At 49.3% G+C, this 27,154-nt stretch overlaps 1 protein-coding gene across 1 annotated transcript in view; it reads right to left on the bottom strand.

The window, feature by feature from the left end:
- Positions 1-7,770: 7,770 nt before the first annotated feature.
- LOC147094895 (complement factor B-like) overlaps positions 7,771-27,154 on the bottom strand; it is a 202,276-nt gene continuing 182,892 nt past the window's right edge. Inside the window, exons 13-16 of the mRNA XM_085974520.1 lie at positions 21,232-21,359; positions 17,162-17,240; positions 11,732-11,781; positions 7,771-8,760 (exon numbers count right to left, since the gene is read on the bottom strand). Of these exons, the coding sequence (XP_085830646.1) occupies positions 8,614-8,760; positions 11,732-11,781; positions 17,162-17,240; positions 21,232-21,359 (404 nt within the window). The 3' untranslated portion in view covers positions 7,771-8,613. The remainder of the gene's footprint in view (positions 8,761-11,731; positions 11,782-17,161; positions 17,241-21,231; positions 21,360-27,154) is intronic.

Below are 27,154 nucleotides of genomic sequence, written 5' to 3'. Positions count from 1 at the left end.
CCTTTCTGCACTTTTCCTGCGGTGACTTTTTGTTGCTGGTCTTCTTTCCTGACCGGCATACTTTAGCTATGTGACCAAGCTTGCCACATTTTCTACATTCCTGGTTTTTAAACCAGCATTGGTTCTGATCGTGTGTTGTCTTTCCACAACGATAACATTTCGTTGTACCCAAAGCCATTTGAGCTACGCTGAGTACCGCTGCCTTCAGCTGCATTTCCGCAGTGCCTCTCGCTGCGGCTTCTTGCGATGCTGCAATAGTGACAGCCTTATCAAGTGTAAGATCATTCTCTTCAAGCAGCCGCTTTTGTGTTCCTTCTTTCGACAATCCACACACGAATTTGTCTCTCAGTGCCTCTGTCAGTCTTTCCCCAAACTGACAGTATTTCGCTAGCTTACGCAGTTCAATTAAATACTCCGCGTTGCTTTCCTCTTTCCGTTGCGTTCTCGCATAAAATTTAAATCGTTCCGCTAACATCAGCGGTGTGGGGTTCAAATGATTCTTCAGGACAGCAACAATATTAGCGAAAGTCTGATCCGCTGGTTTAGCTGGTGATAGAAGATGCTTCAATAGCCCGTATGTCTTCGCACCCATTGAGTTTAGTAAGGTTAGTACTTTATCTTCATCTGATATTTTATTTGCCTTACAATATATCTCTATGCGTTCTACATACGTGGCCCAATCTTCAACATCGGGATCGAAATCATTGATGTTACCACGCTTAGGCATCCTCGCAATCTTCTTGAGAAACAAAAAGAAATTTTTCTTTTATTTTTTTTTAAAATGGCGGTTTCCCGCGCTTGTCTTCTTCCCCGCTGGCTGTAATGGCGATTGCCGTATTGCTGCGTTCGCCCTCCCCAGCAGTTTTCAAATCGTGCCTCCCAGCCCCTCTTGCAGTCCGGTCCTTTCCCCCGGCTGCAGCTGAGTTCTCCGCGTTTTTTTTCTTTTTTTTAATTTTCTCCCGCGCCTTACGCTGACCCGGTCGCTGCGCCTCACGGCCTCGGTAGCTGCCCGGCCTTTTTCACCGGTCACGGTCGAGCTCTCTCTCGACGCTGTTGCGTCTCCCAGCCCGCTTGCAGCCCGGTCTTTTACACCGGCTGTGTTTGCATTCACCGCGGCTCCCGTGCCTTATGCTGCCCCAATCTTAGCGCCTCTGGCCCCGACTTCTGTCCGGTTCTTTTCCCCGGCCGTGGTCGAGTTCTCCGCCCTTATATCCTCCGTTTTTCCCTCCCCTACTTCACAGCCAACGTGGCCGACTTGCTGCTCATCGCTGATCGGCTTACCCACCACCGTGATAGAAGGGATGATCACTGCCTGTTGCTGATGGAAGACTTCGTGTCAGGATTCTTCCTTTGCTCTTCAGACCTGCGTCTTTTCTCAGCAGGATGATGAGGGCGGATGCCTCCTCTCAACGCCCGCCAACTGCCTTGGATGTATCTCTGCCGCAGGGTAAGATCGTACTCGTCGCCACTGTTAAGTCTGTGTGTTATAATGAGAATTACTACACAGACCACAAGAGTAACTTTTAACAGGTCTTTACTAGTCGAAGGTCCGGGCTGAACTGCCCAATAAATCATTACACAGCACTTATATACCGGTGTGGTCACCACCGGTATTACAGTATACAGCAGCCAAGATAAAGTAGTGCAACTCTTAAAATAGTTTTCTTAAAGGTGGAACGGTTACATACACCACAGTGACCAATCCGTGAGTCATCACAGGCTCGCGGGCTTTACGAATTCAGTACTGTATTGTGAGAGTTGGAGTAAAGACCTATTTCTTGTAGCTCGCTGTGTTGCCTATTTCTTTACGCGGGAGACTGTAGTCTCCCACAGGTGAGTGCTTTTGGTGTCGCACTCACAGCTACAAATCTCATGTATTCATCTGAGCCATGAGAATGTCTCTCCTGTTTTGCTGTCTCCCCCAGCAATCGTGACAGTGGGTCTGCAATGTTTTGCTTGCCTGGAATGTGTATCACCTTAAAATCATACGGCTGTAATCTAAGTACCCATCTCTCTATATGGGCACAGGGTTTAGAGTGTGGGTCGTATATCACTTGTAATGGCTTATGGTCAGTTACCAAGTTAAATTTTCGGCCATACATATATGGATGCAGCCTCTCACAAGCCCATACAAGAGCTAAGGCCTCTCTGTTTGAGAGTATTTCCTCTCAGTCTGTTAAACTACGACTTACATAGCATATTGGCACCTCTTGTCCTTGTTGGTCCTGAACTAGTACTGCGCCTAAACCTACAGGACTGGCATTTGCTATCACCTTGGTTGGTGCGCACTTATCAAAATATGCTAAAGTGCCGGCTCTGGCCAACTCTTCCTTGAGTGCACTGAATGACTGTCTCTGTTGTGATCCAAATTTAAATGGTGTGTCTTTTCTCGTCGGGCGTCGCAGTGGCTCTGATAGCATTGCAAACTGCGGGATGAATCTGCTACTGTACCCAACGAGTCCCAAGAGACTCCTCACCTCTAGCATTCTCTGGTTCCCAAGCTTCTGCCACTGCTCGCACTTTCCCTGTTGGTCCGATGCCCTTTTCAGACAACAGGATTCCCATGAAAGTCAATCGGTCCATGTTGAATTGGCACTTCTCTGAGTTTAGTGTCAGTCCACTTTCCATTAGTCTGGTCATGACAGCGTGCAGGCATCTGTCATGCATTTCCTGGTCGTGTGCATGCACGATAATGTCGTCTGAGATGTTTTCAACACCCTCTATTCCAGCTAAGGCATTAGCTGTCTCGTGCTGATATTGCTCACTAGCTGAAGATACACCGAATATCAGCCTCTTGTACCTGTATACTCCGTTATGTACTGCAAATGTTGTGATTTTTCGTGACTCAGGGGTCAGTTCTAGCTGGTGATAACCCCATTTCAGGTCTAGCTTACTAAACACCGTCGAGCCGTTCATACCTTGGAGTATCTCATCAACGGTGGGGATTGGATATCGTTCCCTCACTATTGCATGCTTTGCTCGTCTCATGTCTAGGCATAACCTTACATCCTTATCCGCTTTTGGTACAATAACCACAGGACTTGCCCATGGGGTGGGACCAGTTACAGGTTCGATAATGTCCATGTCCCTCAATTGTTTTATTTTGGCCTCTACTGCCCCCCTTAAGTTGAATGGTATACGCCTGAGTGGCTGGGCCACAGGCTTCACTTGTGGGTCGATATACAAACTGATCTGTTTTGTGTTCAGCCTTCCTACTCCCTGGAACACCTTTGGATACCGCTGTTCTAGTAGCTGTCTTACATCTACCACAGCTGAGACATCTGCGCCTATTTTTAAAACTCCCAGTTCCATGGCTGTCTCCCATCCTAGCAACGGCTCTCCATGGCCTTTAACCACAATGAACACCGACTGCTCAGTTCTCTTACCTATTGTAATCCCACATGTGAATACACCTTTAACTGACAGTGGTCGGCTAGAAGCATAAGAGAATAACTTTCTCTCTGTCTTAGGGACATGTGACTGACACTTAATGTGTTCTGACTTTAATCCTTCCCATGTATTCTCATCTATCACATTACTAGTTGCACCTGAATCAATTAACATTCTCAGGTTTACTCCCCCCACACAAAAGGTAAGTCTCTCTGTCACGTTATTTCCAGTAACAGCAAATGCAAAGTCATTTTGTTCCTTTACATTGTTCACACTGTGTTTCTTTGTACCCTTTGTGCGGCATACTTTGGAGAAATGATCCTTTCCCTTGCACTTATGACACGTTTGTCCGTGTGCTGGGCATTTCGGATCTCTGCCCATGTGGTCTATGTGTCCACATCTGTAACATTTCCTTTCCTTCCTATCGCCATTTCCCTTTGGTTTCTCTGTTGAGCTTTTGCATAATACCCTCTTTTCTGTGTAACACGACGAACAGTATCTGTCTCCGCCTTCTCTGTATATGACATGGCTGACATCTGCTCCTCGACGTTTTCACATTGTGAGGCCAATTGTAACGTGTGGGTGAGCGTTAGACCTTGCCCTTCCTCTAACAATTTCCTCCGTACATAGGTTGATGTGCACCTACTTAGGATAGCGTCTCTTATTTGATTATCCGCATCCCCCCCAAAAGCACAGTCTTTAGCAGCCTGCCGCAAGCGAATAGCAAATTGTTACACAGTCTCACCTGTCTTCTGGGACAACTTATGAAAAGTCTGTCTAGCAAATGCTGCGTTGACCTGGGGCACGAAGTAGTGATTCAAAGCACTAACCACCGCTGTGTAGTCTGCTGGCTCTCGTGTGTCCGGTAGAGTTGAAAAGATATCCTGGACATCTGGTCCTGCTAGGTGTAGAAGTAGAGCTCTTCTCCTCTGCTTTGTGGCAGCTGTAGAGGTGTCGTCGATAATGAGTCCTTAGCCGTCGGCATAAAGCTCAAAAGACGTTAACCACCTCGTCCATCTTGGACCCAACGTGGCTGGCTCGACGAAGCATGCAAAATTTTGAATGCCGGTCTTCTCCATCCTAGCTAACTAAAACTTAGGCAACTACCTATTTAAAATGATTCCTTTCGTTATCCTCGTCGCCAATGTTGTATGAACGTATTAAAGCATCGAATCAGGCAGACAGGCTTCTAACTGCGATGTTCTCTTTATTGTGTAAAATGGCCGACTGCCGTTTTCCTGGGTAATTCCCATAATGCAATGCACATTACATTACCGTATTTACTGGTGTCAAACTCGCACATTACATTACCGTGTTGACTGGTGTCAAACTCGCAATCAATACACGACCCAGCCTATCCAGTCTTTCCTCATAGCTCAGATTCTCTACTCCCGGCAACATCCTTGTAAATCTCCTCTGTACCCTCTCTAGTGCAATCACATCCTTCCTGTAATGTGGTGACCAGAACTGCACGCAGTACTCTAGCTGAGGCCTAACTAGTATTTTATACAGTTGAAGCATAACCCCCCTGCTCTTGTATTCTGTGCCTCAGCTAATAAAGGCCAGCATTCCGTATGCCTTCTTAACCACCTTATCTACCTGGCCTGCTACCTTCAGGGATCTGTGGACATGCACTCCAAGGTCCCTCTGATCCTCTACACCACTCAGTGTCCTACCATTTAATGTGTATTCCCTTTCCTTGTTAGCCCTCCCCAAATGCATTACCTCACACTTCTCCAGATTGAATTCCATTTGCCACTGTTCTGCCCACCTGACCAATTTATTGATATCTTCCTGCAGTCTACAGCTTCCTTCTTCAGTATCAACCACACAGCCGATTTTAGTATCATCTGCAAACTTCTTAATCATACCCCCTATATTCAAGTCTAGATCGTTGATATATACCACAAAAAGCAAGGGACCCAGTACTGAGCCCTGCGGAACCCCACTGGAAACAGCCTTCCAGTCACAAAACACCCGTCAACCATCACCCTCTGCTTCCTGACTCTGAGCCAGTTTTGAATCCAACTTGACACTTTGCCCTGGATCCCATGGGTGTTTAACTTCATGACCAGTCTGCCATGTGGAACCTTATCAAAAGCCTTGCTAAAGTCCATATGCACTACATCAAACGCACTACCCTCATCTACCCTCCTTGTTACCTCCTCAAAAAATTCAATCAAGTTTGTCAGACACGACCTTCCCTTAACAAATCCATGTTGACTATCCGTGTCTTTCTAAATGAAGATTTATCCTGTCCCTCAGAATTCTTTCCAATAATGTTCCCACCACCGAGGTTAGGCTGACTGGCCTGTAATTACTCGGTCTATCCTTTTCTCCCTTTTTAAACAAGGGTACCACGTTAGCAGTCCTGCAGTCCTCCGGCACCACACCTGAAGCCAGAGAGGATTGGAAAATGAGGGTCAGGGCCTCTGCTATTTCCTCTTTTGCTTCGCTTAACAGCCTGGGATACATTTCATCCTGGACTGGGGATTTATCCACATTTAAAGCTGCTAAACCCCTTAATACTTCCTCTCACTATGTTTATTTCATCTAATATTTCACACTCCTCCCCGATAGCAATGCCTGCTTCGCCCCTCTCCTTTGTGAAAACAGACGCAAAGTATTCATTAAGAAACCTACCAACGTCTCCCGCCTCCACACACAGATTACCCTCATGATCTCTAATAGGCCCTACCCTTTCTTTAGTTATCCTCTTACTCTTAATATATTTATAAAACATCTTTGGGTTTTCCTTGATTTTATTTGCCAAGAATTTTTCAAGCTCTCTTTGCTTTCCAAATATCATTTTTAATTGCACCCCTGCACTTTCTGTACTCCTCCAAAGATTCTGGAGTATTAGCCTCGGTATCTGTCATATACCTCCCTTTTTTTCTTTATCCTACCCATTATGTCCCTAGACATCCAGGGGGCTCTAGATTTGTTAGTCCCACCATTTTTCTTTAATGTACAGCACACAGTGGGTAAAAGGGAACGATTCACTCCCGTCTGGTACTGTACGGCCCGTGTGTGTCTCAGTGTCAGCTCCTGTACATGTACAGTACACAGCGGGTAAAAGGGAACAATTCACTCCCGTCTGGTACTGTACGGCCCGTGTGTGTGTCTCAGTGTCAGCTCCTGTACATGTACAGTACACAGCGGGTAAAAGGGAGTGATTCACTCCCGTCTGGTACTGTACGGGCCCGTGTGTGTCTCAGTGTCAGCTCCTGTACAGGTACAGCACACAGCGGGTAAAAGGCAACGATTCACTCCTGTCTTGTACTGTACGGCCCGTGTGTGTCTCAGTGTCAGCTCCTGTACATGTACAGTACACAGCGGGTAAAAGGGAAGGATTCACTCCCGTCTGGTACTGTACGGCCCGTGTCTGTCTCACTGTCAGCTCCTGTACATGTACAGCACACAGCGGGTAAAAGGGAACGATTCACTCCCGTCTGGTACTGTACGGCTCGTGTGTGTCTCAGTGTCAGCTCCTGTACATGTACAGCACACAGCGGGTAAAAGGGAACGATTCACTCCCGTCTGGTACTGTACGGCCCGTGTGTGTCTCAGTGTCAGCTCCTGTACATGTACAGTACACAGCGGGTAAAAGGGAACGATTCACTCCCGTCTGGTACTGTACGGCCCGTGTGTGTCTCAGTGTCAGCTCCTGTACATATACAGTACACAGCGGGAAAAAGGGAACAATGCCCTCCCGTCTGGTGCTGTACGGCCCGTGTGTGTCTCAGTGTCAGCTCCTGTACATGTACAGTACACAGCGGGTAAAAGGGAACAATGCACTCCCGTCTGGTACTGTATGGCCCATGTGTGTCTCAGTGTCAGCTCCTGTTCATGTACAGTACACAGCGGGTAAAAGGGAACGATTCACTCCCGTCTGGTACTGTACGGACCGTGTGTGTCTCAGTGTCAGCTCCTGTACACGTACAGTACACAGCGGGTAAAAGGGAACGATTCACTCCCGTCTGGAACTGTACGGACCGTGTGTGCCTCAGTGTCAGCTCCTGTACAAGTACAGTACACAGCGGGTAAAAGGGAACAATTCACTCCCGTCTGGTACTGTACGGCCCGTGTGTGTCTCAGTGTCAGCTCCTGTACATGTAGAGTACACAGCGGGTAAAAGGGAACGATTCACACCCGTCTGGCACTGTGAGTAACTGAGAAAGTGAGAAAGAGAGACAGCGCGGCAGAAAAAGACAAAGAGCGACATAGAGACAGAAAAGAGACATAGACTGAAAGGTAAAGTGACAGACAGAGAGAGAGAGCAGGAAAGAGAGAGACAGAGAGGGATCAGGACAGGCCCACGAGAGGCAGGCTGGAGACGGAGTGAGGAGAAGGGAATCCAATCACAGCAGAAAAAACACGAAGGCTGATTTCAACTTTATTTTTGTCCGTGTTTTACAAGAGAGAAGCATTTTTAAATTTCAGCAAATGTTTCAAGCTCGTCAGTTTCACAACCTTTCAATCACCAGTCAGTGTACAGATATCTCCCAGAGAGAGAGGGACTGAGAGACACCAGTCAGTGTACAGACATCTCCCAGAGAGAGAGGGACTGAGAGACACCAGTCAGTGTACAGATACCTCTCTGAGGGAAAGGGACTGAGAGACACCAGTCAGTGGACAGACATCTCCCTGAGGGAGAGGGGACTGAGAGACACCAGTCAGTGTACCGATATCTCCCTGAGGGAGAGGGGACTGAGAGAGCTGATAGTGAGATTCCCTCTTTAAAGGGGTTCCTGATGGTGAAACTCTCTCTTTAAAATGGTCCCTGATGGTGAGACTCCCTCTTTAAAAGGGGGCCCTGACGGTGAGACTCCCTCTTTAAAAGGGGTCCCTGATGGAGAGACTCTCTCTTTAAAATGGTCCCTGATGGTGAGACTCCCTCTTTAAAGGGGTTCCTGATGGTGAGACTCTCTCTTTAAAATGGTCCCTGATGGTGAGACTCCCTCTTTAAAAATGGTCCCTGATGGTGAGACTCTCTCTTTAAAGGGGTCCCTGATGGTGAGACTCTCTCTTTAAAAATGGTCCCTGATGGTGAGACTCTCTCTTTAAAGGGGTCCCTGATGGTGAGACTCTCTCTTTAAAGGGGTTCCTGATGGTGAGATGCTGCCTCATTGGGATGTTCCTGTTGGTGGGACTTTGGAACTGCTGGTGGTGCCTGTGATAAATTGGTGACCATGGGAGATGTCAGTTGGTGGACCAGCATTGTCAGTTTAGGCCTGGGGCGAGCTTGTTTTCGTACTCCAGGTCCGTCACCTTTTCTTTGACCCAGTCCATCATTCGTACTACATTTGTGTAGTATCCCATGTTGTCGCCCTGACAGCTTGCTGCAGATCCCGAACTCACGATCCCGATCTGTCCGACGATTGAAATGAACAAAATGTCATTGCCACTGTACAGAAACCTAATGGACCCAACCCCTTCCCATTCACTCCCATTGCACATAATCCCAATTGTCCCAAACTTTTCCCATTCACTCCCATTGTACACAATCCTAATTGTCCCAACCCTTTCTCATTCACTCCAATTGTACAGAATCCCAATTGACCCAATCCTTTCCCATTCACTCCCATTGTCCACAATCCCAATAGTTCCAACACCTCCCCATTCACTCCCATTGTACATAATCCCAATGGACCCATAGAAACATAGAAGATAGGAGCAGGAGTAGGCCATTCGGCCCCTTGAGCCTGCTCCGCCTTCTGTGGTAGAGAATTCCACAGGTTCACCACTCTCTGGGTGAAGAAACTCCTCCTCATTTCTGTCCTAAATGGCTTACCCCTTAACCTTAGGCTGTGACCCCTGGTTCTGGACTCCCGGACCATCGGGAACATCCTTCCTGCATCTAGTCTGTCCAGTCCTGTCAGAATTTTATAAGTTTCAATGAGATCCCCTCTCATTCTTCTAAACTCCAGCGAGTATAAGCCCAATCGACCCAATCTCTTCTTATACGTCATTCCTGCCATCCCAGGTGTCAGTCTGGTGAATCTTCGCTGAACTCCTTCCATGGCAAGAACATTCTTCCTCAGATAAGGCGACCAAAACTGCACACAATACTCAAGATGTGGTCTCACCAAGGCCCTGTACAACTGCAGCAAGATATCCTTGTTCCTGTACTCAAACCCTCTCGCTACAAAGGCCAACATACCATTTGCCTTCTTAACCGCCTGCTGCACCTGCATGCTTACCTTCAGTGACTGGTGCACAAGGACACCCAGGTCTCGTTGCACTTCCCCTTCTCCCAATCTATTGCCATTCAGATAATAATCTGCCTTCCTGTCTTTGACACCAAAGTGGATAACCTCGCATTTATCCACGTTATATTGCATCTGCCATGCATCTGCCCAATCACCCAACCTGTCCAAATCATCCTGGAGTTTCTCGGCATCCTCACAGCACACACGCCCACCCAGCTTTGTGTCATCTGCAAACTTGGAGATATTACATCTAGTTCCCTTGTCTAGATCATTTATATATATTGTTTCACCCGACCGCTTTCCATTAACTCCCAATGTACAGAATCCCAATGGACTCAACCCCTTCCCATTCACTCCCATTGTACACAATCCCAATGGACTCAACCCCTTCCCATTCACTCCCATTGTACACAATCCCAATGGACCCAACCCCTTCCCATTTACTCCAATTGCACAGAATCCTAATGGAACCAACCCATTCCCATTCACTCCCATTGTACACATTCCCAATGGATCCAACCCCTTCCCATTCACTCCCATTGTACAGAATCCCAATGGATCCAACCACTTCCCATTCACTCCCATTGTACACAATCCCAATGGACTCAACCCCTTCCCATTCACTCCCATTGTACACAATCCCAATGGACTCAACCCCTTCCCATTCACTCCCATTGTACACAATCCCAATGGACTCAACCCCTTCCCATTCACTCCCATTGTACACAATCCCAATGGACATGACCCATTCCCATTAACTCCCATTGTACACATCCCATTGGACCCAACCACTTCCCATTCACTCCCATTGTACACAATCCCAATCAACCCAACCTCTTCCCAATCACTCCCATTGTACAGAATCCCAATGGATCCAACCCCTTCCCATTCACTCCCATTGTACACAATCCCAATGGACCCAACCCCTTCCCATTCACTCCCATTGTACAGAATCCCAATGGATCCAACCCCTTCCCATTCACTCCCATTATACACAATCCCAATGGACTCAACCCCTTCCCATTTACTCCCATTGTACACAATCCCAATGAACTCAACCCCTTCCCAATCACTCCCATTGTACACAATCCCAATGGATGCAAACCCTTCCCATTCACTCCCATTATACAGAATCCCAATGGACCGAGCCCCTTCCCATTCACTCCTATTGTACACAATCCCAATGGACCCAAACACTTCTCATTCACTCCCATTATACAGAATCCCAATGGACTCAACCCCTTCCCATTCACTCCCATTGTACACAATCCCAGTGGAACTGACCCCTTCCCATTCACTCCCATTGTACAGAATCCCAATGGGCATAACCCCTTCCCATTCACTCCCATTGTACACAATCCCAGTGGCCCCGACCCCTTCCCATTCACTCCCACTGTACACAGTCCCAAAGGACCTGACCCCTTCCCATTCACTCCCATTGTGCACAATCCCAGTGGCCCCGACCCCTTCCCATTCACTCCCACTGTACACAATCCCAAAGGACCTGACCCCTTCCCATTCACTCCCATTGTGCACAATCCCAATGGACCCAACTCCTTCCCATTCACCAGAATCCCAATGGACCCATCCACTTCCCATTCACTCCCATTGTACACAATCCCAATGGACCCAACCTCTTCCCAATCACTCCCATTGTACAGAATCCCAATGGACCCGACCCCTTCACATTCACTCCCATTGTACACAATCCCAATGGACCCGACCCCTTCCCATTCACTCCCATTGTACAGAATCCCAATGGACCCGACCCCTTCCCATTCACTCCCATTGTACACAATTCCAATGGACCCGACCCCTTCCCATTCACTCCCATTGTACAGAATCTCAATCGACCAACCCCTTCCCATTCACTCCCATTGTACAGAATCCCAATGGATACGACCCCTTACCATTCACTCCCATGGTACAGAATACCAATGGACCCGACCCCTTCCCATTCACTCCCATTGTACACAATCCCAGTGGACCCAACCCCTTCCCATTCACTCCCATTGTACACAATCCCAATGGACCCAACCCCTTCCCATTCACTCCCATTGTACACAATCCCAATGGACACAACCGTTCCCATTCAGTTGCGTGTTGTAGTTGTGAGTTGCCGTCATTACCTGGATCCATCTCTGTTTTACTTTGACTGCAAATGGACCCCCGGAGTCTCCTGAAATAGAGAAACAGCACTTAATGTCACACATAGAGAGAGAGAGAGAGAGGGAGAGAGGACAGACTGGGGAATAGTGGGGAAGAGAGGGGACAGACTGGGGGACAGTGGGGGAGAGAGAGGACAGATGGGGGAACAGTGGGGGAGAGAGGGGACAGACTGGGGAGAGAGGGGACTGACTGGGGAGACAGTGGGGGAGAGAGGGGACTGACTGGGGAGACAGTGGGGGAGAGAGAGGACAGATTGGGGAGACAGTGGGGGAGAGAGGGGACTGACTGAGGAGACAGTGGGGGAGAGAGAGGACAGACTGGGGAGACAGTGGGGGTGAGAGGGGAGAGACTGGGGAGGGAGAGAGAGGGGACAGACTGGGAGAGAGGGGGGACAGACTGGGGGACAGTGGGGGAGAGAGAGGACAGATGGGGCAACAGTGGGGGAGAGAGGGGACAGACTGTGGACAGTGGGGGAGAGGGGATAGACTGGGGAGACAGTGGGGGAGAGAGGGGACAGACTGGGGAGACAGTGGGGGAGAGAGGGGACTGACTGGGGAGACAGTGGGGGAGAGAGGGGACTGACTGGGGAGACAGTGGGGGAGAGAGAGGACAGACTGGGGAGACAGTGGGGAAGAGAGAGGACAGACTGGGGAGACAGTGGGGGAGAGAGGGCACAGACTGGGGAGACAGTGGGGGAGAGAGGACAGACTAGGGGACAGTGGGGGAGAGAGGGGACTGACTGGGGAGACAGTGGGGGAGAGAGGGGACTGACTGGGGAGACAGTGGGGGAGAGAGGGGACAGACTGGTCAAGCAAGGCTGTGTCATCGCACCAACGCTCTTCTCGATCTTCCTGGCTGCATTGCTCCATCTCACCCTCAGTAAGCTCCCCGCTGGAGTGGAGCGACTGGGGAGGGAGAGAGAGGGGACAGACTGGGAGAGAGAGGGGACAGACTGGGGGACAGTGGGGGAGAGAGAGGACAGATGGGGCAACAGTGGGGGAGAGAGCGGACAGACTGGGGACAGTGGGGGAGAGGGGATAGACTGGGGAGACAGTGGGGGAGAGAGGGGACAGACTGGGGAGACAGTCGGGGAGAGAGGGGACTGACTGGGGAGACAGTGGGGGAGAGAGGACAGACTAGGGGACAGTGGGGGAGAGAGGGCACAGACTGGGGAGACAGTGGGGAAGAGAGGGGACTGACTGGGGAGACAGTGGGGGAGAGAGAGGACAGACTGGGGAGACAGTGGGGAAGAGAGGGGACTGACTGGGGAGACAGTGGGGGAGAGAGAGGACAGACTGGGGAGACAGTGGGGAAGAGAGAGGACAGACTGGGGAGACAGTGGGGGAGAGAGGGCACAGACTGGGGAGACAGTGGGGGAGAGAGGACAGACTAGGGGACAGTGGGGGAGAGAGGGCACAGACTGGGGAGACAGTGGGGGAGAGAGGACAGACTAGGGGACAGTGGGGGAGAGAGGGGACTGACTGGGGAGACAGTGGGGGAGAGAGGACAGACTAGGGGGCAGTGGGGGAGAGAGGGGACTGACTGGGGAGACAGTGGGGGAGAGAGGGGACTGACTGAGGAGACAGTGGGGGAGAGAGGGGACAGACTGGTCAAGCAAGGCTGTGTCATCGCACCAACGCTCTTCTCGATCTTCCTGGCTGCATTGCTCCATCTCACCCTCAGTAAGCTCCCCGTTGGAGTGGAGCTAATCTACAGAACAAACGGGAAACTGTTCAACCTCCGTTGCCTCCAGTCCAGATCCAAGGTCGTCCCATCCTCTGTCGTCGAATTACACTATGCAGATGACGCTTGCGTCTGCGCACACTTGGATGTCGAACTCCAAACCATCGTTAACACCTTCACCAAGCATACGAGAGCATGGGCCTTACACTAAACCACCGTAAGAGAAAGGTCCTCTACCAACCTGTCCCCGCCACACAGTACTGCCCCCCGATTATCAAAATCCACGACAAGGCCTTGGACAACGTGGACCACTTTCCATTCCTCGGGAGCCTACTGTCAACAAGGGCAGACATCAATGACGAAGTCCAACACTGCCTTCAGTGTGCCAGTGCAGCCTTCGGTCGCCTGAGGAAGAGAGTGTTTGAAGACCAGGACCTCAAACCCGGCACTAAGCTCATAATCCACAGAGCAGCAGTGATACCCGCCCTGCTGTATGCCTCAGAGACAAGGGCCATGTACAGCAGGCACCTCAAAGCACTGGAGAGGTACCACCAACGCTGCCTCCACAAGATCCTGCAAATCCATTGGCAGGATAGGCGCACCAACGTCAGTGTTCTCGCTCAGGCCAACATCCCCAGCATCGAAGCTTTGACCACGCTCGATCAGCTCCGATGGACGGGTCACATTGTCCGCATGCCCAATACGAGACTCCCAAAAAAGGCGCTCTACTCGGAGCTCCGACATTGCAAGAGAGCCCCAGCTGGGCAGAGGAAACGCTTGAAGGACACCCTCAAAAGCTCCTTGAAAAAGTGCAACATCCCCACCGACACCTGGGAATCCCTGGCCCAAAACCGCACAAAGTGGAGGAGAAGCATCCGGGAAGGCGCCGAACACCTCGAGTCTCTTCGCCAGGAGCAAGCGGAAGCCAAGCGCAGGCAGCGCAAGGAGCGCACGTCAACCCAAGCACCCCACCCACCCACCCCTTCGACCACCGTCTGCCACAACTGTGAGAGAGACTGTAGGTCCCGCATTGGACTCATCAGTCACCTGCAAACTCATTTTTAGTGTGGAAGCAAATCATCCTCGGTTCCGAGGGACTGCCTAAGAATGAGAAGTGGAGTAGAGAGAGAGGGACAGACTGGGGGGACAGTGGGGTAGAGACAGGGGACAGACTGGAGAACAGGGAGATAACTGTACGCTGACTGGTGTCTCTCAGTCCCTCTCTCTCAGGGAGATATCTGTACACTGACTGGTGTCTCTCAGTCCCTCTCTCTCAGGGAGATATCTGTACACTGACTGGTGTCTCTCAGTCCCTCTCCCTCAGGGAGATATCTGTACACTGACTGGTGTCTCTCAGTCCCTCTCCCTCAGGGAGATATCTGTACACTGACTGCTGTCTCTCAGTCCCCTCTCTCTCTGGGAGATATCTGTACACTGACTGGTGTCTCCCAGTCCCTCTCTCTCAGGGTGATATCTGTACACTGACTGGTGTCTCTCAGCCCCCTCTCTCTCAGGGAGATATCTGTACACTGACTGGTGTCTCTCAGTCCCTCTCTCTCAGGAAGATATCTGTACACTGACTGGTGTCTCTCAGCCCCCTCTCTCTCAGGGAGATATCTGTACACTGACTGGTGTCTCTCAGTCCCTCTCTCTCAGGGTGATATCTGTACACTGACTGGTGTCTCTCAGTCCCTCTCTCTCAGGGAGATATCTGTACACTGACTGGTGTCTCTCAGTCCCCCTCTCTCAGGGAGATATCTGTACACTGACTGGTGTCTCTCAGTCCCTCTCTCTCAGGGTGATATCTGTCCACTGACTGATGTCTCTCAGTCCCTCTCTCAGGGAGATATCTGTACACTGACTGGTGTCTCTCAGTCCCTCTCTCTCAGGGAGATATCTGTACACTGACTGGTGTCTCTCAGTCCCCCTCTCTCAGGGAGATATCTGTACACTGACTGGTGTCTCTCAGTCCCTCTCTCTCAGGGTGATATCTGTCCACTGACTGATGTCTCTCAGTCCCTCTCTCAGGGAGATATCTGTACACTGACTGGTGTCTCTCAGTCCCTCTCTCTCAGTGTGATATCTGTACACTGACTGGTGTCTCTCAGTCCCTCTCTCTCAGGGTGATATCTGTCCACTGACTGATGTCTCTCAGTCCCTCTCTCTCAGGGTGATATGTGTCCACTGACTGATGTCTCCCAGCCCTTCTCCCTAAGTGAGCTATCATAGAAACATAGAAAAATAGGAGCAGGAGTATACCATTCGACCCTTCGAGTCTGCTCCGCCATTCCATATGATCATGGCTGATCCTCTATCTCAATACCATTATTCCCGCTCTCTCCCCATACCCCTTGATGCCTTTTGTGTCTAGAAATCTATCTATCTCCTTCTTAAATATATTCAGTGACTTGGCCTCCACAGCCTTCTGTGGTAGAGAATTCCACAGGTTCACCACCCTCTGGGTGAAGAAATTTCCCCTCATCTCAGTCCTAAATGTCCTACCCCGTATCCTGAGACTGTGATCCCTCATTCTAGACCCCCCGCCCAGCCAGGGGGAACATTCTCCCTGCATCCAGTCTGTCTGGTCCTGTTAGAATTTTATACATTTCAATGAGATCCCCTCTCATTCTTCTAAACTCTAGTGAATACAGGCCTAGAAACATTGAAACATAGAAGATTGGAGCAGGAGTCGGCCATTCGGCCCCTCGAGCCTGCTCCGCCATTCAATGCGATCATGGCTGATCATCCAAATTCAGTACCCTGTCCCTGCTTTCTCCCCATTTCCCTTGATCCCTTCAGCCTTAAGAAATATATCCAACTCCTTCTTGAATATATTTAATGAATTGGCCTCAACTGCCTTCTGTGGTAGAGAATTCCACAGGTTCACCACTCTCTGGGTGAAGAAATTCCTCCTCATCTCTGTCCTAAATGGCTTACCCCTTATCCTTAGACTGTGACCCCTGGTTCTGGACTCCCCCGCCATCAGGAACATCCTTCCTGCATCTAGTCTGTCTAGTCCTGTTAGAATTTTATAAGTTTCAATGAAATCCCCTCTCATTCTTCTAAACTCCAGCGAGCACAAGCCCAATCGACCCAATCTCTCCTCATACGTCATTCCTGCCATCCCAGGTATCAGTCTGGTGAACCTTCGCTGCATCCTCTCCATGGCAAGAACATCCTTCCTCAGATAAGGCGACCAAAACTGCACACAATACTCAAGGTGTGGTCTCACCAAGGCCCTGTACAACTGCAGCACGACATCCTTGCTCCTGTACTCGAATCCTCTCGCTATGAAGGCCAACATACCATTTGCCTTCTTAACTGCATGCTTACCTTCAGCGACTGGTGCACAAGGACACCCAGGTCTCGTTGCACTTCCCCTTCTCCCAATCTATTGCCGTTCAGATAATAATCTGCCTTCCTGTTTTTGCCACCAAAGTGGATAACCTCGCATTTATCCACATTATACTGCATCTGCCCAATCACCCAACCTGTCCAAATCATACTGGAGTTTCTCTGCATCCTCCTCACAGCACACACGCCCACCCAGCTTTGTGTCGTCTGCAAACTTGTCGACCCACTCTCTCCTCATACGACAATAGAGATGGTAGAGAGAGGGAACAGACTGGGGGGACAGTGGGGGAGAGAGGGGACAGACTGGGGAACAGTGGAGTCGAGAGAATGGTGGTAAATATACTCCTACTTACCCCTGCATGAATCAATATCTTCACCCTTCGCACAGAGTTGACTCTCATCGAGATCATTCTTCAGGCACTGGTCACGAGGCTGGTGAGGGCGGCGGAGAGAGAGAGAGAATCAGTAAGCACTGCTCTGAATGGCACGAGGTAGTGTATTAAGAGAGGGCGAGGTCAGAAGATAATGCGGAGAGGCCGACAGCGGGGAGCAGAGAGTGGCCAGCTGACTGAGGGAGAGCAGGCAGGTGAACGAGGGGTTGTGTGTGGAGCAGAGAGAGGGGTGGGCTGAAGAGAAAGGGAGCGAGAGAGAGAAAGAGGAGGGAGAGAGAGAGGAGGGACAGAGGGCTGAAAGAGAGAAGCTGGGAGAGGAGGAGAGGATGAGAGGAGGTGATGGGGAGAAGACTCAGAGTGCAGCTGCGGGGGAAGGGGGAGAATGCAAAAAGGAATGCGTGAGAGGAGGGTGTGAGCGTAGAAAGGGAGAGGAAGAACATGGCAGATGAAATTTACCGCAGGGAAGTGTGAAGTGATACACAGAGTCATCGAGTCCTAACGGCAGAGAAGGAATCCATTCGGCCCATTGAGTCCGTGCCGGCTCTCTGTAGAGCAATCCAGTCAGTCCCATTCCCCCGCTCTATCCCCGTAGCCCTGCAAGTTTATTTCCCTCGAGTGCCTATCCAGTCTCCCCTTGAAAACATTGAGTGTCTCCACTTCCACCACTTCCGTCGGCAGCGAGTTCCTGGTCCTCACCACTCGCTGCGTTAAAAATTTATCCTCATGTCACTGGCAAGGCTTGGAAGCTAAGCAGAGCCAGGCCTGGTTAGTACCTGGAGGGGTGACCATCAGGGAAGAGCAGGTGCAGAAGGTCACGGAAGGAGCCCCGGGAGGGGCGGCTGGTGAGCAGGCCCGGGTGGTGGGCTGAAGATTGTCGGACAGGAGGAATGGTGGAAATGGAATGGCGGCGCACACAGACGCAGCGGCTTTGCTTCTCCCAGGATGATGCTATTTACGTTTAATGTTAATGTTATTTGTACTGGACTATTGGGAGCTTGCAAGATCACATTTCGTTGTTCATGTACTTGTGCATTGTACAATGACAATAAAGTTGAATTATTATTATTAAATCTGTGTCCCCTAGTCCTTGTACCATCAAGTAGTGGGAACAGCCTTTTGGTGGGAAGAACGATGAGAGGCAGTAGAAACTAAAGGGTACAATTTTAAAAAGGGTGCATGAAGAGAGAGACCTGGGGCGTGTATCTACACAAATCTGTGATGGTGGCAAGACAAGTCGAAAAGGCTGTTAAAAAGGGATACAGGATCCTTGGCTTTATATATAGAGGCATCGAATACAAAAGCAAGGAAGTTACTGCGAAACTCTTTATAAAACACTGGGTGCGATCTGGCCAGCCCTGGGGAGGCGGGTATGGAGGTGGGACTGCTGTGAAAATGGCAGAATCTTACCAGGAGGCGGGTAGCCATCCGACGCCGGGTCCCGTCTCCTTGGGGGTGGGAAGGGATTAAAGCATATTAACTGACGATTAACAGGCAGAAAATAGGCTTATCACCATTTTGCCCTCACAAGTGCGGGCTTCCCGAAAGCTACGAAACCCTGCCAGTGTCACCGAGGCGAGTAGTGAGTCTGCGGGGGCCGGGTGGGGGGGGGGGTGCAAAAGTGTGCTGTGAAGGTAAGTGATGTGTGCAAATATGGAGAGGTGAGCATCTGAGGTAAGTGCAAAGTGTTAGTAAAAGTGTACTTACCTTTGTTTCTTCCGGCAGGCTTCAGTCGGTGGGTATGCGGAGAGTCTCGCACCTCCGCGGTAGAGATGACAAATGGCCGTTGCATTCTCCAATGCAACAACCATCTCATTTCTGCAAAAGGAAGAGGTCTTGAATCAAGACCTCATCAAACTGCAGAGAATGTCACTGATAGCTTCACAGAGCTGTCAAATGATCACAATTCATCTGTCAAAAATGTTTGACAGATGAAACGTCATACGTTGGTGTTCTCTGCGACCGGCTTTCCCTTAATTGGCCTGCTAAGCCCGCTGGGGTTGGCCAGAAGTTGATGGAGGCGGGACTGAAACCCAACAAGTGGGAATCCTGCCTGCAAAATCTCCCCATTGGCAAAATCACCCCCACTGACTGGGCCCCAGCGGGAGTATGGTGTGAAATTCTGGGCTCCACACTTTAGGGTGGATGTCAAGGCCTTGGAGAGGGTGCAGAGGAGATTGACCAGAATGGTACCAGGGATGAGGGACTTCAGTGATGTGGAGAGACTGGAGAAGCTGGGGTTGTTCTCCTTAGAGCAGAGAAGGTTAAGGGGAGATTGACCAGAATGGTACCAGGGATGAGGGACTTCAGTGACATGGAGAGACTGGAGAAGCTGGGGTTGTTCTCCTTAGAGCAGAGAAGGTTAAGGGGAGATTGACCAGAATGGTACCAGGGATGAGGGACTTCAGTGACGTGGAGAGACTGGAGAAGCTGGGGTTGTTCTCCTTAGAGCAGAGAAGGTTAAGGGGAGATTGACCAGAATGGTACCGGGGATGAGGGACTTCAGTGATGTGGAGAGACTGGAGAAGCTGGGGTTGTTCTCCTTAGAGCAGAGAAGGTTAAGGGGAGATTGACCAGAATGGTACCAGGGATGAGGGACTTCAGTGATGTGGAGAGACTGGAGAAGCTGGGGTTGTTCTCCTTAGAGCAGAGAAGGTTAAGGAGGAGATTGACCAGAATGGTACCAGGGATGAGGGACTTCAGTGATGTGGAGAGACTGGAGAAGCTGGGATTGTTCTCCTTAGAGCAGAGAAGGTTAAGAGGAGATTGACCAGAATGGTACCGGGGATGAGGGACTTCAGTGATGTGGAGAGACTGGAGAAGCTGGGGTTGTTCTCCTTAGAGCAGAGAAGGTTAAGGGGAGATTGACCAGAATGGTACCAGGGATGAGGGACTTCAGTGATGTGCAGAGACTGGAGAAGCTGGGGTTGTTCTCCTTAGAGCAGAGAAGGTTAAGGGGAGATTGACCAGAGTGGTACCAGGGATGAGGGACTTCAGTTACGTGGAGAGACTGGAGAAGCTGGGGTTGTTCTCCTTAGAGCAGAGAAGGTTAAGGGGAGATTGACCAGAATGGTACCGGGGATGAGGGACTTCAGTGATGTGGAGAGACTGGAGAAGCTGGGATTGTTCTCCTTAGAGCAGAGAAGGTTAAGGGGAGATTGACCAGAATGTTACCAGGGATGAGAGAGTTCAGTTATGTGGAGGGACTGGAGAAGCTGGGATTGTTCTCCTTAGAGCAGAGAAGGTTAAGGGGAGATTGACCAGAATGGTACCGGGGATGAGGGACTTCAGTGATGTGGAGAGACTGGAGAAGCTGGGATTGTTCTCCTTAGAGCCGAGAAGGTTAAGGGGAGATTGACCAGAATGTTACCAGGGATGAGAGAGTTCAGTTATGTGGAGGGACTGGAGAAGCTGGGATTGTTCACCTTAGAGCAGAGAAGGTTAAGGGGAGATTGACCAGAATGGTACCAGGGATGAGGGACTTCAGTTATGTGGAGAGACTGGAGAAGCTGGGGTTGTTCTCCTTAGAGCAGAGAAGGTTAAGGGGAGATTGACCAGAGTGGTTCCAGGGATGAGGGACTTCAGTGATGTGGAGAGACTGGAGAAGCGGGGATTGTTCTCCTTAGAGCAGAGAAGGTTAAGAGGAGATTTAATAGAGGTGTTCAAAATCACGAGGGGTGCTAATGGAGTAAATAAGGAGAAACTGTTTCCAGTGGCAGGAGGGTCGGTAACCAGAGGACACAGATTTAAGGTGATTGGCAAAAGAACCAGAGGGGGAGATGAGGAGAATGTATTTTACGCAGCGAGTTGTTGTGACCTGGAATGCGCTGCCTGAAAGGGCGGTGGGAGCAGATTCAATAGTAACTTTCAAAAGGGAATTGGATAAATACTCGAAGGGGAAAAATTCGCAGGCTTTAGGGGAAGAGCAGGGGAGTGGGAATAATTGGATTGTTCTACCAGCACAGGCACGATGGGTCGAATGGCCTCCTTCTGTGCTGGATCATTCGATGATTCTATGAATAGAATACACTAACCTTAATTGAAATGCTCCCATACTGTAGTTTCTTCGGTATTGTATTCCTTTTCCCGATTAGACCCCAACCAGAAACGTACCCTGTGATTCCTCTCTCTTCATTCCCGCTGTATCCCGTTAGAATCCGATCTAAATCCAGCGGAAAAACCCACTTTGTAGTCAAGACACCAAGCTTCAAAAGAACAGCATAGTGTACAAGGTCCCTCTGGACTGACCCATCAAACACTCCCAGGGCAGGTACAGCACAGGTTAGATACAGAGTAAAGCTCCCTCTACACTGTCCCATCAAACACTCCCAGGGCAGGTACAGCATGGGTTAGATACAGAGTAAAGCTCCCTCTACACTGTCCCATCAATCACTCTCAGGGCAGGTACAGCACGGGTTAGATACAGAGTAAAGCTCCCTCTACACTGTCCCATCAAACACTCCCAGGGCAGGTACAGCACGGGTTAGATACAGAGTAAAGCTCCCTCTACACTGTCCCATCAATCACTCCCAGGGCAGGTACAGCACGGGTTAGATACAGAGTAAAGCTCCCTCTACACTGTCCCATCAAACACTCCCAGGGCAGGTACAGCATGGGTTAGATACAGAGTAAAGCTCCCTCTACACTGTCCCATCAATCACTCTCAGGGCAGGTACAGCACGGGTTAGATACAGAGTAAAGCTCCCTCTACACTGTCCCATCAAACACTCCCAGGGCAGGTACAGCACGGGTTAGATACAGAGTAAAGCTCCCTCTACACTGTCCCATCAATCACTCCCAGGGCAGGTACAGCACGGGTTAGATACAGAGTAAAGCTCCCTCTACACTGTCCCATCAAACACTCCCAGGGCAGGTACAGCACGGGTTAGATACAGAGTAAAGCTCCCTCTACACTGTCCCATCAATCACTCCCAGGGCAGGTACAGCACGGGTTAGATACAGAGTAAAGCTCCCTCTACACTGTCCCATCAAACACTCCCAGGGCAGGTACAGCACGGGTTAGATACAGAGTAAAGCTCCCTCTACACTGTCCCATCAAACACTCCCAGGGCAGGTACAGCACGGGTTAGATACAGAGTAAAGCTCCCTCTACACTGTCCCATCAAACACTCACAGGGCAGGTACAGCACCGGTTAGATACAGAGTAAATCTCCCTCTACACTGTCCCATCAAACACTCCCAGGGCAGGTACAGCATGGGTTAGATACAGAGTAAAGCTCCCTCTACACTGTCCCATCAAACACTCCCAGGGCAGGTACAGCACAGGTTAGATACAGAGTAAAGCTCCCTCTACACTGTCCCATCAAACACTCCCAGGGCAGGTACAGCACGGGTTAGATACAGAGTAAAGCTCCCTCTACACTGTCCCATCAAACACTCCCAGGGCAGGTACAGCACGGGTTAGATACAGAGTAAAGCTTCCTCTACACTGTCCCATCAAACACTCCCAGGGCAGGTACAGCATGGGTTAGATACAGAGTAAATCTCCCTCTACACTGTCCCATCAAACACTCCCAGGGCAGGTACAGCACGGGTTAGATACAGAGTAAAGCTCCCTCTACACTGTCCCATTAAACACTCCCAGGGCAGGTACAGCACGGGTTAGATACAGGGTAAAACTCCCTCTACACGCTCCCAACAAACACTCCCAGGGCAGGTACAGCACGGGTTAGATACAGAGTAAATCTCCCTCTACACTGTCCCATCAAACACTCCCAGGGCAGGTACAGCACGGGTTAGATACAGAGTAAAGCTCCCTCTACACTGTCCCATTAAACACTCCCAGGGCAGGTACAGCACGGGTTAGATACAGAGTAAAGATCCCTTTACACTGTCCCATCAATCACTCCCAGAGCAGGTACAGCACGGGTTAGATACAGAGTAAAGCTCCCTCTACACTGTCCCATTAAACACTCCCAGGGCAGGTACAGCACGGGTTAGATACAGAGTAAAGCCCCTGTAATGATATCAGCAAATAGTGATGTTATTTGCCTGTTCGATTATGATGCCTACCAGCATGATTGCATGTATTGATTGCTTGTGCCTGACCAGCAGAGGTCATGTGACCGAGATAAGCAAGGCAGTCTAGTTCAGTTTCAGTTTCGTTCTAGATGCATCACTAGCATAATGGTGTCTCCTGAATGCTGTATAAAGAGTTGAACAGACTTTAGATTAAAACTCATTCTCTTTCATAAATGTCTCATCATTGAACCCACAAAGAAATCAATGGGCCAGAAATTTGCGGCCAAAGGCGTGAGTGCGCTCGGGGTACTCACGCATCTGGCCGTTGGAAATGCCGGCGTTCAGCATGAACAGCGCATGCGGGGAACGCCGGCATTTCCAGACCTCGAGCGCGTGCGACTGCACAGGCAGCGCTTGAGCAGTGAACTTCGTAGAATTCATTCATGAAATCCGTGAGGGTAAGTCCTCAGAATTTACACTTGAAAAAAGCAAGTGTAAAGTGGTTCATTGGCTGCGGAGGAAGAAACATTTTATCGTGGAGCTTCTGAAATGCAATATTTTTGTTTGGGAAAGGGAGGGAAGTTATTTTAAGAAATTTTAAGTAAGTTTTAAAGTTAATATTTTTTTTTTTAAAAAGGGTTTTCAGAACGGTAGGTAGAAGGAGCAATTGTGGCTGTGTGAATGGAATGTGAGAATGAGTTATGTATGTATGTCCACATATATTCCTTTACGTATATGTATGTATGTTTTATATTCCTTTACTAATGTGTATGAATGTATGTTTTTAATTATGATTTTCCAATAAGTTACTTTCTCTGAAAGTCATAATTAAATAATACATTCATACACATAAGTAAAGGAATATATACATAACACGCAAAGGAATATATACAGACATACATACTTTCAGAAGCTCCACGATAATAAATATCTTCCTCCGCAGCCTCTGGAGCAACTGTACCCATGCTTTTTTCATGTGTAAGTTGTAATGACTTGACCTCACTGAAAGCATTAATGAAAGCGGCGAATTATACTGCGCACGCGCTGCCTGTGCAGTCGCACGCGTTCTGTCTCTGAACCCCTTCGTTCAGAGGACAGGAAATGCCGGTTTTCCCCACATGCACTGTGCATGCTGAAAACCGGCATTTCATCCAGCCAGATGCGTAAGTACCCCGACCGTACTCGCGCATTTGGAAGGGAATTACTGGGCCAACATTTTACATGTCAATAAAATGAAAAATTTAACAATTGCACGACTTGCCCCCTCGCATCTGCGACTGAGGGTCCAAGGAGGTGCATTGCGCAAGAGGTCATCATCGTACGTATCCTCACACTGTTCCCTTTGGGGAACTGTATGAAGTGGTGGAAGGATTTATGGCCGTGATTAACGCTCATTCCGTGACCGTAACCATCTTTGAACCAGCCATTAGGGTGGTTAGTCCTATGGTGTGAGGGTTTTACGGGCTCCCACAGCCCATCTGAGGGGGGGGGCCACCAACACCCACGGACGCAAGTATCCCGCTGGATGTCCACCCAGAATTTAAAGTTGTAGCTCCGACTCCACTTGCCGGGACTGCCTGGAGTGGGGTTCAAAACCCTACTCCTTCTGGCCCAGCGGCGGGGATGCTTACTGCTACGCAAAAGGCCCACTCTGCACAAAAGGTGACACCCATATGTTTCCTGCGCCTTTTCCCTCCCCGTGACTGGAGCCCTATGCTGCCATTTCACGTTGCTAATCGGATTGGGCCTTTGTCATAGCGGTAGGATCCCCGCCGCTGGGCCAGATCAGGGTAGGGTTTCGAACCCCGCTCCAGACAGTCCCGGCAAGTGAAGTCGGAGCTCCGGCTCTAAATTCTGGGTTGACATCCAGTGGGATATTTGCGTCCGTGGGTGTGGGTGGCCCCCCCTCCTTGTATAGCTTGTGGGAGCCCGTAAAACCCTCCGGCCATAGGACTAACCGCCCTAATGCCTGGTTCAAAGATGGTTACGGTCACGGAATGAGCGTTAATCATGGCCATAAATCCTTCCACCACTTCATACAGTTCCCCAAAGGGAACAGTGTGAAGACACGTATGACGACGACATTGCTAAATAAATAAATGGAATTTAAAAAATTCTTTTAGGGCTTTTAAAAGTCTTTTAATTGCTTTAATTCTGTTTAAAACTACTTCAGATTACTCAAAATAATGTAAACATTTTAAAAAGTTTATAAAAGTTACCAAAATCTTCAAAAAACTTCCAAAAACCTATTTAAACTGCTGCTTTGCATGTAAAAATGGTTAGCAGCTTGATAGAAACATTGGGGGCGTGTCCAGTGAAACTGAGACCTCAAGGGGCGTGTCTCACTTGCACTGCACGCTCCTGGCTTCGCGCTGGCTGCACTCCTGGGCGGCGTGACGTCATACGCTGCCCGGGATTCTTCTTCTGGAAACACCAATTCCAGGCGTCCCTGGAGCTGATCGGCAGTAGCGCGGGGTAAGTGTAAATACGGGGCTTGCACACGCTGCAAGCCCCGTTCTGGAATTTCTGGGCCAATAAATGGTGTCAGAAGTGATTGAAAGAGATGAAGAGAAAAAATCCGAAGTTAAATCAGCTCTCCACAAATTAGCAAGCCAAAAGAGAACATCGTTGGTTACCATTGGAGAATAGCTAACGAAGTGAAAAATGGAAGGTTTACACCCACCGGCGACGCTTCAGTTGACAGGTAATGTGGCTGAAAATTGGAGAAGGTTCAAACAACGTGTGGGGTTGTATTTATCAGCAATCGGAGCTGACAAGAAAAGTAATAAAAGGAAATCGTCACTGTTCTTACATGTCGTGGGTGATGAAGCGGTGGAGGTGTATAATAACTTCACATTCGCTGTTAATGGAGACAAAATGAAGCTAGATAAAATAATGGAACAGTTTGAGGCCTACTGCATACCTAAACGTAATGTGACGTTTGAGAGGCACAGATTTTTCACATGTGTACAGAAAATGGGTGATACTATTGATCAGTATGTGACTGAACTGAGAAACAGAAGCAAATCGTGTGAATTTGGGGGACTGACAGACTCGCTGATGAAAGACAGACTGGTGTGTGGTATTCCAGATAATGGTCTAAGGGAAAGACTGCTAAGAGAGCAAGATCTAGACCTGGGAAAAGCCATAGCACTGTGTAGGGCTACAGAGACTGTGAAGTTGCAGGCAAAGGAGCTGTTCAGTGACAATAGCTGCAAAGTGGATGCAGTGAGAATGAACGGACACAAACCGGTTAACAAAAAGAGTGCCAATGTGAAAAAAGAGGCGTGGCCAGCGAACGAAAATGAAAGGGACAATTGAAAGACATGTAGTCGATGCGGTACACAGCATCCACCAAAAGAGTGTCCAGCATATGGTAAAAAATGCAATAGTTGCAACAAAAACAACCATTATGCCCGTTGCTGTAAGAACCAGATGCAACAAAGCAAGGTCCATGCAGTAGATGAAAGCAACATAGAGGAGTTCAATGTAGATGTTGTGTCTGAAAACAAAAAAGAAGAAAGAGACTGGATGTTGACACTAAAAGTGAATGACATATACATTCCATTTAAATTGGATACTGGAGCACAAGTTAATGTGATATCAGAGACTGATTTTAAGAAAATTAGACCCAGACCAAAGATACATGGAATACAAGTGAAAGTGACAGGATACTCAGGTACTGATATACCAGTGAAAGGAAGATGCATTGTCAAAGTAACACACAAGGACAGAGAGCACACGCTAGCATTAATCGTGGTGCCAAAGGATGTGCAAGCCATACTAGGTTTAAAAGCCTATGAGAGACTGAACCTGGTAAAGAGAGTCCTCGTTGTGGAAAGTGAAGGAGAGACAGTCTATGATGAACTCATGAAAGAGTACAACGACCTATTTAAGGGTCTAGGCTGCATTCTAGGCGAACACACGATCAGAGTAGATAAAAGTATGACACCGGTCATACATCCATGCAGAAAA

Source organism: Somniosus microcephalus, unplaced genomic scaffold (genome assembly GCF_052327205.1).
Source record: "Somniosus microcephalus isolate GS21.2 unplaced genomic scaffold, FLI_Smic_1.0 unresolved_chr1, whole genome shotgun sequence".
NCBI lineage: Eukaryota > Metazoa > Chordata > Chondrichthyes > Squaliformes > Somniosidae > Somniosus > Somniosus microcephalus.
This window is presented reverse-complemented; position numbering and strand designations above follow the sequence as displayed.